The 15,864-nt window shown below is 40.7% G+C and overlaps 1 protein-coding gene across 1 annotated transcript in view; it reads right to left on the minus strand.

Moving 5' to 3' along the window:
* The window catches only part of LOC145337651 (FYVE, RhoGEF and PH domain-containing protein 3-like), a 95,710-nt gene extending 80,068 nt beyond the window's left edge, over positions 1 to 15,642 (minus strand). The window contains exons 1-2 of the mRNA XM_080182471.1: positions 15,545 to 15,642; positions 13,737 to 14,316 (exon numbers count right to left, since the gene is read on the minus strand). Of these exons, the coding sequence (XP_080038597.1) occupies positions 13,737 to 14,264 (528 nt within the window). The 5' untranslated portion in view covers positions 14,265 to 14,316; positions 15,545 to 15,642. The remainder of the gene's footprint in view (positions 1 to 13,736; positions 14,317 to 15,544) is intronic.
* Between the last annotated feature and the right edge of the window lie 222 nt (positions 15,643 to 15,864).

A 15,864-nucleotide genomic window follows, 5' to 3' on the forward strand; every position in this document is an offset into this window, starting at 1 on the left:
TTGTTTTATAAACCAGGAGATATACATGACATAAGCATCCCATTCACTGCTTCTATATCTGTGAGGTCTTACGGTCCTTCCTTATTAACAGGTTGATATGGTTAGCATGTTTCTCCTGTTAGAAGCAGAGAAGCAGGGACAGTTCAGGAGGCCATTCGATCCATCGAGTCTTCACTGATTCTCTAAAAGAGCATCTTACCCAACACTCCCTCCTACCCCCACCTCACCCCGCGAGTTTTGTATGGTTAATCTCACTAACCTACACACCTTAGGAAACTAAGGGACAATTTAGCATGGCCAATCCACCTAATCTGTACATCTTTGGACTGTGGGAGGAAACTGGAGGACCCGGAGGAAACCCATGCAGACACAGGGAGAACATGCAAACTCCACACAGACAGTGGCAAAAATTGAACCTGGCTCCCTGGTGCTGTGAGGCAGCCATACTAACCACTGTGCCACCGTGCCGCCCAGTTCTCCGATTATATCCTTCCATTGTGCCATCGTTATTTGATTCCTATCTAATTCTACCATTCAACACGATCATGCTAATCTTACTTATTTTCTACTGATTATACCGTCCAATACTATCCCTTAACTCTTGATTCCCTTTGTATACAAAAATCTACTAATCTTTGTTTCATTGCAGTGTTAATGCAAACCTACTTGTGACAACAAGATTCAGGCCCCCCTGAGTGAAGGTATCTCTCTTCAGCTTAGTCCTAAATGGCCAACTTTTTATTCTAAAATCATGATCCATATGTTTGGACACATCAATCAAGGGAAACAACCTCCCAGTATCTACCCGGATAAGTCCTTGAGAACCAACAGGCCTGGTTCTTCTGAGCAGTGGCAATGATCACTGCTGTGCTCACATATTCCAGTTCAAATGCTGCTGTGCATTACTTTCAGGGTTTTCCGAGCCCCACTTTGACAGAAATGTTCAGCAGAGAACCCGTGTTGGAACAGAGCAGAGTTGGGGAAAGACAGGACATGCCCCTTTTGTACACTAATAGCTGCCACATGGTAAGTTTATCATGTTGGGGGAAAAAAAACAGAATGGATGGAAAGATGACCCCTTGCAATGCATATGGAGTTTTAAAAAGTTTACTTATTAGTGTCACAAGTAACTTTACGTGAAGTTAATGTGAAAATCCCCGAGTCGCCACACCCTGGTGTCTGGTTGGGTACATGCAGGGAGAATTTAGCATGGCAAATGCACCTAACCAGCATGTCCTTCGCTCTGTGGGAGGAAACCAGAGCACTTGGAAGAAACCCAGACATGGGGAGAATGTGCAGACTCCACGCAGACGGTGACCTGAGACGGGGATCAAATCCAAGTTCCTGGTGCTGTGAGACAGCAATGCAAACCACTGTGCCACATGCCGCCCCTGTGGGCTCTCAACTTATGGCTATTCCAAAAGAACACTGAAGAGCCACAAATAAGGAGGTTAGCAGAGATTGTTCTACAACTCTTCAAGTTTGATATAGCAGCAAGAGCTGCTTGTAAACTAAAATGCATAGGATTTTGTATCGCATTACACCTGCCTCTTCCATATCAGTGCTTGCTATTGAAAGAATAGTTCAGTTAAAAAATAACATCTAATCAGTTCTAAGTAATTGAAACTTCCTGGGCAATTTGCATGTACATCCACGCCCCAGTAATTCCACTGTGTTCCCCCCACCCCAATCCTAACATACACCTTTCAGTTGTATATCCAGTCTCCGATACTGGAAGATTCGGCCTGATGTTTCAATATTGTTCGGAGCTGTAAGGAAAACAGGCTTGGTCTACTCAAACCTTTTCAAGTCTGATAATAAAGCCACATTTACACTTGCATTAGTTAGGCAATTCCTCCAGGCCAGGACATATGCAAAACATACCTCCCTGCATTTTCAAACTTAACTAAATTCAGACAAAAAAACCACAAGTTAATGTTGCAGTAACTTCCTTTCTGTCACTGTCTTCACTCAGAACAGGATAAATAGGTCACTGGCAGTTTTTAAAATGCTCTAGTGACGAAGACACAATTCAGGGACTTTTTGACCAATATGTATTCAAAACAAAACAAAGGATTCAAAAAAAAAGTATTTAACAATTCTCTACATCTCAATTTCTAAGAGATCATTTTGAAAATTGTTTCCATGCCATATAGATTCATAGACATTACAGCAGAGAAGGCGGCCCATTCAACCCTCCACGAATAAGGTTATCTAGGATTGCAACAGGATCTTGACCCATTGAGCCAGTGGCAGAGGGAGTTTAATTTAGCTAAATGTGACGTGATGCATTTTGGTAGATCAAATCAGGGCCAGACCTACTCAGTTAATGGCAGGGCGTTAGGGAGAGTTATAGAACAAAAGATCTAGGAGTACAGATTCATAGCTCCTTGCAGGTGGACAAGGTGGTGAAGAAGGCATTTGGCATGCTTAGTTTCATTGGTCAGAACACTGAATACAGGAGTTAGGACATCTTATTGAAGTTGTACAAAATGCTAGTAAGGCCACACTTGGAATACCACAATTGGTCACCTTATTATAAAAAGGATATTATTAAACTTGAAAGAGTGCAAATAAGATTTACTAGGATAGACTGAGACTTTTTCCCCTGGAGGGTCAGAGGCTTAGGGTGATTTTGTAGAGATCTGTAAAATAATGAGGGGCACAGATAAAGTTAACATCTTTTCCCAAAGGTAGGGGAGTCTAAAACTAGAGGACATAGGTTTAAAGTGAGAGGGGAGAAATACAAAGGATCCAGAGGGGCAGTTTTTTTCACAGAGAGTGGCGAGTGTCTGGAACAAGCTTCCAGAGGTAGTAGTAGGGGCAGGTACAATTTTGTCTTTTAAAAAGCGTTTAGACAGTTACATGGGTAAGATGGGTATGGAGGGATATGAGCCAAATGCAGATGATAGGGACTAGCTTAGTGGTAAAAATTGGGTGGTATGGACAAGTTGGGCCGAAGGGCCTGTTTCCATTTTGTAAATCTCTCTGACTCTAAGTACGTCCATTCAGCCCCTTATGTTCACATCGGTCTACAAAGATCAGACTGCATTAATCCCATTTTCCAGCACTTAACAGCCCATAGCCCTGATCATTATGGCAGCACAAATGAATATCTAAATATTTCTCAAATAAGGGTTTCTGATTTAACCACCCTTTCAGGCAGCATGTTTCAGACTTCACCACCTTCGTGAAAAACACTCTCCTCAATTCCCCTCTTAACCATCTGTCTTTTATTTTAAATATATGCCCCTGATATTGACCCCTCTACAAATTAAAAAATGCCTTCCCATCCACCCTATGTTCCCTTTCCCATAACCTCATATACTACTATCAGGTCCCCTTTGATGCTCCAAGGAAAACAGCCCCAGGCCATCCAATCTCTCTTCATATCTCAGACCCTTCAACTCAGGGAGACAGTGACCTGGTAAATCTCCACTGCACCCTCTCCAGTGCAATCACATCCTTCCTGTAATGTGGTGACCAGAACTGCACACAGTACTTTAGCTGTGACCTCACCAGCATTTCACACAGCTCCAGTACAACCATCTTTATACATGTGCAGGTATTCCTTCCAGTAGGATCGTCAAGTTCACCAACATCAGCAAAAGCTACTTTGGTGGGTCAATTGTGTAAAACTGACCAACTCTGTCCTCTTAGATTAACAACCTGGTGTTACACTTAAAGATCGAGCAAACTCTTGTCCCAACCATAGTTTAGGGAACACAGCACTAATAAACCTTGAACCAAAGAAGGGGAAAGTAGGAAGACTGGTTAGAGAAGTGAAGAGGAGGGCAGTGGAGTGGCAGAGGTGTTTATAGAGGCAATTCCAGGGAGAGGAATAGTGGGACAAAGGGAGGAGGGAGCATCACAGGCCAATACCAGCAAGCCTGAACATAATAAGAGAATGGAACAGATATTGACACAAAGATGAGACTTTTAAATTTGAGATGCTGGTGGGAGTGGGGAACGGAATGATAGTCCAACTTAGATCAGTGAGAACCAGAGTGTCATGGACAAGCAGGATTGAATATCAGTTAGGACAGGCTGAGGTTAATGGATTTTAATAGACAGAAGAACAGCTAGGAATAGTCTTATGTTGCAAAAGGCATGAAGCTCCAGCAACAAATCTGCAAAGCAAACAATGGCGTAAAAACTCAATGGGTTAAGCGTGAGAGTAACAGAGTGAACAATGGTCCTGGCAGTGGGATGTTCTAAACTAGCATGTCTGAATTCAGAGTAATGGACTAGACAATGCTGTGGGTTGGCAGCAAGCCATTTATTTTTTCCATTACAAACTGTGACTTCCTGTAGAGGGATTAATAACCAGGGGACAGAGATTTAAAGTAAAACGGAGACGGCTAAGAGGGGAATTGAGGAAAAACCTTTTCACCCAGAGGGTGGTGGAAGTCTGGAGCTCACTGCCTGAAAGGATGGTTAAGTCAGAAACCCTCGCTATATTCTCAGTTACAAGCTACTTCCTGCTGTTACAATCCATAAGTCAAGCGAAATTGCTTCAACTTAGTTTTGAGTAGATGCAAATCACCATTTTCATTCTGCAGCTTTAAAAACACCAAGTTTAAATTTGTTTGATTGACTCAAGAAGAACAGCTGTTCAGTGGCCCCAATGCAAATGCCTGTGCCACGAAACAATGCACACAAGATGGTTACTTGTTCAATTTTTGCTGCATTAGCTGATCTCAGTTAAGATAAAAGTAAAGGACTTGGCATTTCAGAGTTAGGAGGAGGATGGTTAGCTGAAGTTTCTAATATGTGGCACATTCAACCTCTCCCCAGTGACTGTATAAATGATTTACAAGATCAAAGCTCATGTATTAAGAATAATCACTCTGGTAAGTACTGGAGGGTACATAACACCTATAAATCTAGCACAGCTCCAGCTTTAGGGTTTAAGGGGAGAAAACTGGTTAAATACATAGCTCCCAGGGTAATACCAATATACCTGTTGGATAGATTATCAATTAAATACACTTTACTCAAACTGATCTGTCATAAATCTATTCTTTGACAGAGGCAGTTAAATATTACTATCTTTCTATTCTATAACAGTGGCAATTAAATATTACTCCATCGTAAAACTCTGACAAGATGTTTGAGACTTGATAAGTTAAATGTTCTCCTAATCTCTTCGTGCCATTTCTCACACAGCTCACTCAGCAGTAAGATTAATTGTTTATTTTTCTAATAGTTTCTGCCAAATGTACAGACAATGGAGTGGGGGTTTGTGCCATTTACCACTGGGCCTCCTGTTGTTTTTTTCACATTGATAAACCCACACTTGTACATTTTTGTTCCATTTAATGTTAAAACTCAAGTAATATTTGTCACTCAGACCTCTTGATATTTCCAGTGTGTGAAACACAATACTGTATTCATTACCCAAAGTAACATCTTAAAGGGCTCTTCAAATAAAGTCATACGAATAGAACTTAAAAACCAAAAAGGGACAATCGCATTGCTGGGAGTGTTCTACAGGCCCCCTAAAAGTCCAAGAGAAATAGAAGAGCAGAAACGTAGGCAAGTTTCAGAAAAGTGTAAAGGTTATAGGGCAGTAATAGTGGGGGATTTCAACTTCCCCAGCATTAACTGAGGTAGCCAAAGAGTGAAATGTTTAGAGGGAGTGGAATTCTTAAAATGCACCCTTTCACCAAATGCATCCATTTTAAGCCAGTGTGTAGAAAGGGGTGGCCCTGGACTTAATGTACTGTAACAAAGCGGCACAAGTGGTTGAAGTATCAACAGGGGAGCATTTTGAAGATAGTGATCATAACTCCCTTGGATTAAAGATTGCTAAGGAAAGGGACAAGGATGGACCTGAAATCCAAGATCTAAACCGGGGGAAGGCAGATTTTAGTAAGATCAGATACGAGTTGGCCAGAGTAGATTATAGAAATCAAAGAGAGGACTATGATACAATTAAATAAACTAACAGAGGAGGTTCAAGTGATCTGACGGAGTTAAAAGTAGATAAATCTCCATAGCCGGATGAAATGTATCCCAGGCTGTTGAGAAGGTATACTTGCCTTTAATGGCTGAGGCATCGGGTTTAAGAACAATACTCAAGTCAGGAGTGTGATAGAATACTCCCCACTTGCCTGGATGGATGCAGCTCCAACAACACTCAAAAAGCTTGACACCATCTAGGACAAAGCAACCCGCTTGATTGGCACCACATCTACAAATATCCAATCCCTCCACGCCGATGCTCAGGAGCAGCAGTCTGTACTATCTACAAGATGCACTGCACCAATTCAAAGATCCTTAGATAGCATCTTCCAAATCCGTGACCACTTCTATCTAGAAGGACAAGGGAAGCAGATACCTGGGAATACCACCACCTTCAAATTCTACTCCCCACAATGGCATTGTGGGTCAAAGCACATGGGTGAGCTGTAGTGATCAAGATGGCAGCTCATCACCACCTTCTCATGGACAACTAGGGATGGGCAATAAATGCTGACCAGCCAGCGATACCCATGTCCCATGAATGGATTAATAAAAAACAAGACAGTTTGTAAAACTATATAAAACATTGGTTAGGCCAAAGCTAGAATATTGTGTACATTTCTGGAATCCCCATCATAGGACCGATGTGATAACACTTGAAAGGGTGCAGAGGAGATTTACCAGGATATTACCCCTGGAATGGAGAGTTTGAGTTGTGAAGAGGGATTGAATAAACTGGGGTTGTTTTACTTGGAGCAGAGGAGATTGAAGGAGTGGGACTGGGGCATGGTTGAGATGTATAAAACTATAAGGGGCATAGATAGAGTAGACAGGAAGGAATTGTCCTCTTGGTGGAGGGGTCAATGGCCAGAGGGCATAGGTTTAAGGTAAGGGACAGGAGGTTAGAGGGGATTTGAGGAAAAACATTTTCACCTGAAGGGTGGAGGACATCAGGAACTCATTGCCTAAAAGAGTGGCAGAGGAAGAGACCCTCATAATATATTTAAGTACTTAGATGTGCAGCTGTGCTGCGAAGTTATACAAGTGCTGGGAAATGGGATCAAAATAATGAGGTGGCTTGATTTTGACCGGTGCAGATGCAATGGGCCAAAGGGTCTTTTTCTGTGCTATATATTCTCTGACTCTATCCTAGCCACAATTACTTTATGCACCAATGTTTTTTGATAAAAAGTTCAACTTTTAAGAATTGAATGCCATCAACTAACTATGGGTCAATGAACATAAACACATTAAAGAGAACAGGAGAAAGAAAGTCTCACTTGCTTTCATTAAGGAAGACGAAACCAGTATCAAAAATCAGCTGAAAACGAAATCTCTTCTTTCCTATTATACGATCTATCGCTGTCCACTCTTCAACAACCATGTATAATATTGCACTAAGAATTCTGGATGTTCCTCAATATTACTACCTAAACATAGTGCAAACAAGAACAATAAATAGCCTAAAACTATAATCATGGAAACTCAAAAGTGACTCAAGTGTCAAGTAGGACTATAATGTAAGGGAAGCCACCCCCAGTGTTGCTCCAAGGTGGTCAGGTACCATTCCTTTGTTAACATTCAATCAGCCAATATCATATCCATGCTGCCACTTTCCATGGGTTTCATAGAAGCCTGTCATGTGGCATTTTATTACATTTTTAGAAGTCAGTGTACACTAAATCAACTGCATTGCTATCATCAAAAACTCAAGCAAGTTGTTAATCTCAAATTTTCCCTCAAAAAAAAATTCAGTGCCAGACTTCCTTAATTAGTCCACATTTTTCCAAGTGACTGGTACTCTCAAATTATAGTTTTGAACAGCTTTCCCAGCAAGGAGGCTAAACTTACTGGTCCAGTAATTATGGGGCTTTATCCTCGCATCTTTTCGGCAACAGAGGAACAACATTTGCAATTCTCCAGTCCTCTGGCACCACCCCAGTATCTAAGGAGGATTGGAAGATTATGGGCAGTACCTCTGCGATTTCCACCCTTTCTCGGTACCCATGGATACATCTCAAGTACAGCCAACCAATCTAATATCACCTCTTCATTTTTAGCCCAGTCACTGCCTCAACTGCTTTTACTTCTACCATGACTTAGGCAGCATCTTCTTCCTTAATAAGAACAGATGTTAAGTACCAATTTAGTACCTCAGCTATGTTTTCTGTTTCTATGCGTAACACCGTTTCTAATCCCCAGTTAGCCATACTCCTCCTCCTGCTATCCTTTCACTGTTGATATGCCTATAGAAAACTTTCTGATTCACTTTTCTGCTGGCTCACAGGCTCATTCTTCTTTTGGTTTTTACTTTTCCCTTCCTCTGTCTCTTTAGTGATCAATCTGGTTCTCTTCTAGTCCGTTCTGATGAAAACACATCAACCTGAGATATTCATTCTTTTTTTCCTCCACATTCATTGCCTTACCTGAGTATTTCCACCATTTTCTTTTTATTTCCGATTTCTATCATCCACAAGATTATGTCTCACTCGCTGACTGGGCTGGATTTTGTCAGTACAGCGACGACTCCGATGATGGGTCAGAAAGACGGGGAACAACCCTGGCTCAGCCATTTGGTAGAAGCCCTTACTAGATTTCTTGGCACCCTGTAGCTAATGGGCTGCTGGCTGTCCAAGACAGCAGCGGGAGGGGAGGACACGGTTAGGACTGCACCCAGCTGAGAAACCTGCACAGCCAACACAGCAAGGTAAATGGGGCCAGGATGTTGGGGACTTGAAGTCTAGAGAGGGTCTTGATATGGGAGCAACCAATACCACCCGTGGGCCAGTGAGTGCCTGGTTGGGAGTATGCGAAATGTTAGATTCCGTATTTAAGGAAGGAAATATATTTTCCTGAGCAGGATTGCGGTGAAGATTCATCCAACTTGCTCCACAGGTGAGTGGACTGTCCTATGAGCAGAGGCTGCGCAGTCTAGGCCTATTTTCCCTGGCATTCAGAAGAATGAGAGGTAACTTCATTGAAACAAATGTTCTTAAAGGGCTAGAGAGAGTAGCTGTTAAAAAAATGTTTCCCTTGACTGCGAATCTAGATCATTAGGTCACAGTCTTAGAATAAGTGGCACAGTGGTTAACCCTGCTGCCTCACAGCGCCAGTCCCCTGGATCAATTCCAGCCTCGGGTCACTGTCTACGTGAAGTTTGCACGTGCCTGTGTGGGTTTCCTCTGGATGCTCCAGTTTCATCCGACAGTCCAAAGATATGCAGGTTAGATGGAACGGCCATACTGATTTGCCCCTTAGGTGTCCCAGGATTTATAGATGAGGGGGAATAAGGAGGAGAATATGGAGTTTATGGGAATAGGGCCTGGGTGGGATGCTTTGTAGGAGTTTTAGTGCAAACTTGATGGGCCAACTGGCCACCTCTTGTGCTGCAGGGGTTCATGATTCTGTTCTATACATTAGTGGTCATCCATTTATGACTGAGATGAAGAATTGTTTCACTCAAGGGGACTTTAGATCTTTGGAATTGTCTCCCCCAGAAAGCTCCAGGAGTCTCAGTTGTTCTATGAACCTACATGCATTCAAAATAAAAGCAGAAAATGTTGGCAAAAAAACAATGGGTATGGCAGATCCGCCGAGTTTTTCCGGCATTTTCAGTTTTTGTTTCAGATTTCCAGCATTGATAGTATTTAGCTTTTATTTATATGTGCATAGAATTGGAAACAAGAACAAGCCATTCGGTCCCTCAAACCTATTCTATATTCTACACTGGTAAGATCACTGCCGATCTGATTGTGGTCTCAACTATCCCTTATAATCTTTGACCGACTTGGTAATCAATCATTATCTAACTCAGCCTCAAGAATATTCAATGACCCCCACTTCCATGATTCTCTGGGGAAGAGAACTTCACATAATAACGATATTCAGAAAAACAATTCTCTCTTCTCCATATTAAATGGGAGACCCTTGACTTTTAAACTGTGTCACGTAGTTCTAGTCTTCCCCAAAGGGAAACATCCTTTCAACATCCACTCTCTCAAGTCCTCTCAGGATCTTGTATGTTTCAATAAGGTCATCCCTCATTCTTGGAAACTCCTATGGATATAGGCTCAACCTATCCCATCCTTCCCCATAAGATAACACCCTCATCCAGGAATCAATCGAATGAACCTTATTTGTGCTTCTAATACAGTTAAATCCTTTAAGTCAGGAGATCAAAACTGTACACAACACTTGAATGTGTAAAACATCCATACTTCTATCTTCCTTTCCCTTGCGGGTACAATTTTGTCTTTTAAAAAGCATTTAGACAGTTACATGGGTAAGATGGGCATAGAGGGATATGAGCCAAATGTGGGCAATTGGGACTAGCTTCAGGGATAAAAAAAAAAGGGCAGCATGGACAAGTTGGGCCGAAGGGCCTGTTTCCATGCTGTAAGCCTCTATGACTCTATAAACACCAACATTCTATTTGCCTTCCTAATCATTTGTTGTACCTGCATACCAGACTTTTGTGATTCATATACTAGGGTACCCAGATCCCTCTATACTTCAGAGTTCTGCAATCTTTCCCTATTGTAATAATGTGCTTCTATTCTTCCAGCCAAAATGGACAAGTTCTCATTTTCAGACATTATATTCCAATTGCCATTTTTCCCCCCACTCACATAGCCTATCGAAATCCCTTTGCAGACTCCTTATAACCTTTGCAGGCTCCTTCATAACTTACTTTCCTACCTTTCTGTGTGTCATCAGTAAATTTAACAACCATATCATCCATCTCTTCAGCCGAGCCATTTGTTACCCCTACCATAAACTCTTATTTTGCATAGTAAGCAAGAGATGGAGAAACCAGAAACAATCACATTCACTAGGGAAAGGGTACTAAGAAAATTATTAAAACTAAAATCTCCTCAAAGCCTGATGGACTTCATCCTCAGATCTTTAAAGAAGTGACTGCAGCAATAGTAGATGCATTGGTTGTAATTTTCCAATATGCTCTACAGATTCAGAAAAGGTCCCATCAGACTGAAAATGGTAAATGTAACTCTTCTATTCTAGAAAGAAGGGAGACAGGAAGCATAGAACATAGAACATAACAGCGCAGAACAGGCCCTTTGGCCCACGATGTTGCGCCGACCAGTTTTTCTAAAAAAAAAACACTGACCCACTAATCTAAACCAATCCCTTTTCGTCCACAAACCTATCCATAGATCTCTTAAACGCCCCCAAACTAGGCGCATTTACAACCGCAGCAGGCAGAGCATTCCAATCCCTCACCACCCTCTGGGTAAAGAACCTACCCCTGACATCCGTCCTATAACTACCACCCCTTAATTTAAAGCCATGCCCCCTCGTGCTAGCATTCTCCATCCGAGGAAAAAGGCTATCACTATCCACCCTATCTAAACCTCTAATCAGGTAACTAAGAGTCAGATGTCTCCTTATCAAATGCCTCCTGGAAATCCAAGAACAGTACATCTACAGATTCCCCTTTGCCTGTCATGTTGTTTGTACTTCCTCAAAGAAGTCTAGTAAAATCAAATATGATTTCCCTTTCATAAAACCATGTTGACTCTGCCTGATTGCATTAAGATTTTCTAAGGGCCCAACTATAAACTCATTAATAATAAGTTCCAGCAATTTCCTTTTACAGATTTCAAGCCAATTCATCTACAAAATGTGCTGCTCTTAAAAACTGTCCTGAAAACATACTACAAACTCATCTCCCATGCTATCTTTGCCAATCTGATTCATCCAATCTATTGGGAGATGAAAATCACCCATGATTATCAAAGTATCTTATTTAAAAGCCTGTATTATTTCTTTCTAAATACTTCATCCTGCAGTGTAGTTTTGTTAAGGGACTTATGCACTACTGCCACAAGTGACACACTACTTTTACTATTTCTTAATTCTACCTAAGCTGATTCAGCATTTTGAGCTTTAGAACCCAAGGTCATTCCTCACTATGAATGGCATCCTCAATTAACAGAGCAATCCATGACCTTTCCCTAGTTTCCTTTCCTTCAGAAACATTAGGTCCCAGCCTTGGTCACCTTGTAGCCACAAATTGTAATGACTATCAGGTCACACATATTTACTTCTATTTGAGTTGTCAATCCATCCATTTTGTTACAAATGTGACATGCAGTCAGGTACTTCACTTTCTGTCTTTTTACTATTTTTGTTAACTCAGGCCTCGATTCCTGGCATGCTCTTAAACCTGTACATTCTGTCCTTTTTTGCCATGTTCTGATTATCATTACCCTTATTGCTACCTTATTCTATCACTAACTTACTCTATTGCCTTGGCTTTTCCTTTAATTGACCACATCCTCCCTCACGTGTTCCCTCCCCTTCACAGTTTAGTTTACAACTCTCTCTACTGTCGTAGATAAACAGCTCACACAACATTGGTCCCAGCACAGCTCAAATTAAGATGCTCAACAATACAACTCCCACTTTCCCCTGTACTAGTGCTTGTGCCTTATGAATGAAAGCACATTCTTCCCATGCCAATCTTTGAGCCATGTATTTAACTTACTAATCTTATTTACCCAATGCCAATTTTCTTGTGGTTCAGATGATAATCCAGAGATTATTCCTTTGAGGTTCTGTATGGAGTCCAAGACTAAGGCCAATTAAGGTAATTAAGGGATTCGAGGATGGTGCAGGGATGTGGAGTTGAGGTAGATCAGCTATAATCTTCTTGAACGGCAGAGTCAGCTTGAAATACCACATGCACTACTTAACTCTCATTTTTTTAAGCCATTACAGATCATTTCTATAACTATATCAATGTCTTCAAGCATCTCTCCCTCACTAATTTTTGCAGATCTCTGTACAGTTGACATTGTATCCTACTTCTCTGCTATGAATGCAAAAACACAAATATTGATTAAACATAACTAGCACATCTATATATTTTACAATGTCTTTAAAAATTGATTTTAAGGGTCACATTTCCCATTCTCTTTAATCCTGCAATTACCCATAATACAATGTACAAGATTTATTACCCACCTTCAGTCTGCATGATTTTTTTGTCTCTTCATTGGTTTCTACAATCTTCCAATTAACCTCGTTCTTGTTACTAATTCAAAGCCTTGGAAAAGGCTTATATAGTTCATTTAACAATAGTTCTAACCACTCATAAACCACAATTATATAACCATTGAGTTTTGTTTTGTCTTTAGGAGTAGGCCATCTCTTGTGTTTATGGTCATGATAATGCCATCCTTGCATCTCCATAGGTTGGTAAAATGTTGTTGTTGGATGGAGCATGTCAGAATGTCATTATTCCACCACCAGGATCAATTGTGCTGTCTCCTGATTGACCAGTTTCTGCAGCACCCATTGTTCAGATGAAGAGAAGAAAAGAAGAAATTGAGGACGGAAGTGAAGGAAAAACTGACTGAAGAGGCTACATTGTCTCGCTACACAGGCATTTTCCAACCCTCTGTGTGTTCCTATCCAGTTTCAAGTTGTGTGTGTAAACAGAAAGCAAATACTTCAGGAATACTTAAGTCACCAACTCCAAGAAATTGCTTGAAGTTTACTCTATTATTTTCTTTAGTCATTGTAGCAATATTTACTAGAACTATTCCTAATAATGCAACTTTTACATCAAACTGCATTTCTCTCATTATTTTCTTGTGACTGCAGGTCAAGATTTCATGAGAGAAAACATGCTTAATATTTGCATTCCAAGCTGCATTGCTCATGCAAAACAAACTATTTGGTATGACATGTTCAGCTGCTTTATGCACTTCCACGTGATAAAATCTCTGAAAATAACATCTTACCTTGATTGCTTCAGACTGTTCGATCTTACATGCCTCTGCTGCTTCGTTTTCCTCACTGCTACCCTCATCCATGTCACTATCATCTTCCTCCTGGGTGGAATCCCTTTTTTGTTGTATTTCAGAAACATCATCGGTTTTGATCTCTGTGTCATTTCCATTGTCCATAGAACTGGCATTCTTTTTCTCCTCTATGCCTTCTTCATTGGGAAAAACCTCACCTTCCCCACTACACGAGGGGCTGTCAATCCCACTGTCCCTGTTGGGTATTTTACCATTCCCATTTTGCTCTAGAGTAGACCCGCCAATTGCAGCACTTGCCTCCTGAGTCCTGCTTATGCCTGCAGAGTCACTGTCTTTTACATCACTTTCTGTCACTGTAACACTGTCCTCATTTGAATGTTCCATCACCTCCATGCCAATTTCATGTTCACTCGAATCAGCTTTATCTGTTGTGCCCTCAGCTGAGCCAGCCGGTTCCAATTCACTGTCAGATGCGGCACATTCCGATGAGTCTTGGGATCGTTCCATTTTAAGGGATAAAATCAGTTGATTTCTTTTAGTGAACTCTGGGCTTAGCAACCTGCAGTGAGTAACACATTGACATTTCACGTGGGTATAAGTCACTTGAACAGATCCCATTAAATCTAATACAAAGGCAAAATCACTACAGATGTTGGAAATTGGAAATGAGAATACAAGATGCTGGAAATGCTCAGCAGATCAGATGGCATCCATGGGGAGATTCTCTGTTCATCAAAAAATTGTTTAGGAACATCAAAGGATTTACATTACAGGAGGTCATCTTTGGCCTATTCTGTCTGCATTCATTTATATTTCCATTAATTTCTAAGTTATTTCTATTAATTTCTAAATTTGTATCACTTTTGACTTTTTCCCCATAATACACACATCAAATTTGCTGACATCCAGGAGTTACAAGATGTTAAAAAAGTAGGAAAAAATAATAGCTTTATATCAAATAAGTCTCAACATTTAACATCATCAATTTTTGAGGACACTACTAATATTATTATCCATAGATTTACAGAAGAGAGAAAACCCTGGGCTGTTCATTTCCAATTTCTACATAGCATTTCAGGAAACTGAAGCTGGATACAGCTTTATGAACCAAACAACCATATCTGATCATCTCATTGCCCAATAACTGGCTCAAATAAAAATTAAATACCAACATCAAGGTTCTGCTCACTGGATTGGTTCTGCCTTAAAAATGGAAATGCTTGCTTAATAATGTAAAGTAAAAAAAACTACCACTTGGTGGCCCAGGATGTTATCTTGGAGAATCATTCAATGGATTCATTTGTTTATAGAATAAAGAGCAATGGTATTGGAAATAATTCAAAATTAGCTCTGTGTAGGTAGCTAAAAGCTGATTCAATTGAGGGGAAAATGCTTTCCTTGGACAGCAGTACAACTTTACTATTTGGTTTGTGAACAAGACAACAAATTCTATTTCTTGCTAGAAATTTAAGGTCAACGTTTTAGGAAATGATTTGAGCATTGATCATTTTTCAGTGAAGCAGCAACACAGCATCTATAAAAATGCTGCCATTTTAGCCTTCAGGGAATCTGTTTAAACTGTTTCCAATATACATTTAATTGGATCACAAGATGTAAACAAAGTATTTCAGTTAGTGTTTAAACAATAGAGCAGCAGTGGTGCAAGCTATGATCCCACCCTCTGTGATCTCACCTACTCCAACAAGGAAGGAGTAAATCACACCTCAGCCAAGATGCATCAATAACATTTCTTAAAACTCAGCAAGCAGGTAGACAGAGTGGCTTACCTGACACTTTCAAATTTCTCGATAAGTGAGGAGACACAAGTTAACCCTGGGGTCTCTTTGCTGTCAGCCTTTGAATACAAGCTCCTCGTTAGCTTAGGGTCCGCTGGCAGAGGCCTCGATGGGGCTGGAGGAATCAGCTGAAATTGTTCTTCGTAGTACAAGGCTTGGAGGTGGACAGGCTTAGGAGGTACTGATATATAAAAATATGGAGAGTTACTTAATGCTGAAGTTCTTCTTTACAATTCACCTTGTGTCTTCATAAACATCAAGAGTAGACCAGCAACAAGCTTGCATTTACCAGATTCCAGGTTTCTGCCTAA

Source organism: Carcharhinus amblyrhynchos, chromosome 3 (genome assembly GCF_965287045.1).
Source record: "Carcharhinus amblyrhynchos chromosome 3, sCarAmb.v2.hapA, whole genome shotgun sequence".
In the NCBI taxonomy this organism is placed as follows: domain Eukaryota; kingdom Metazoa; phylum Chordata; class Chondrichthyes; order Carcharhiniformes; family Carcharhinidae; genus Carcharhinus; species Carcharhinus amblyrhynchos.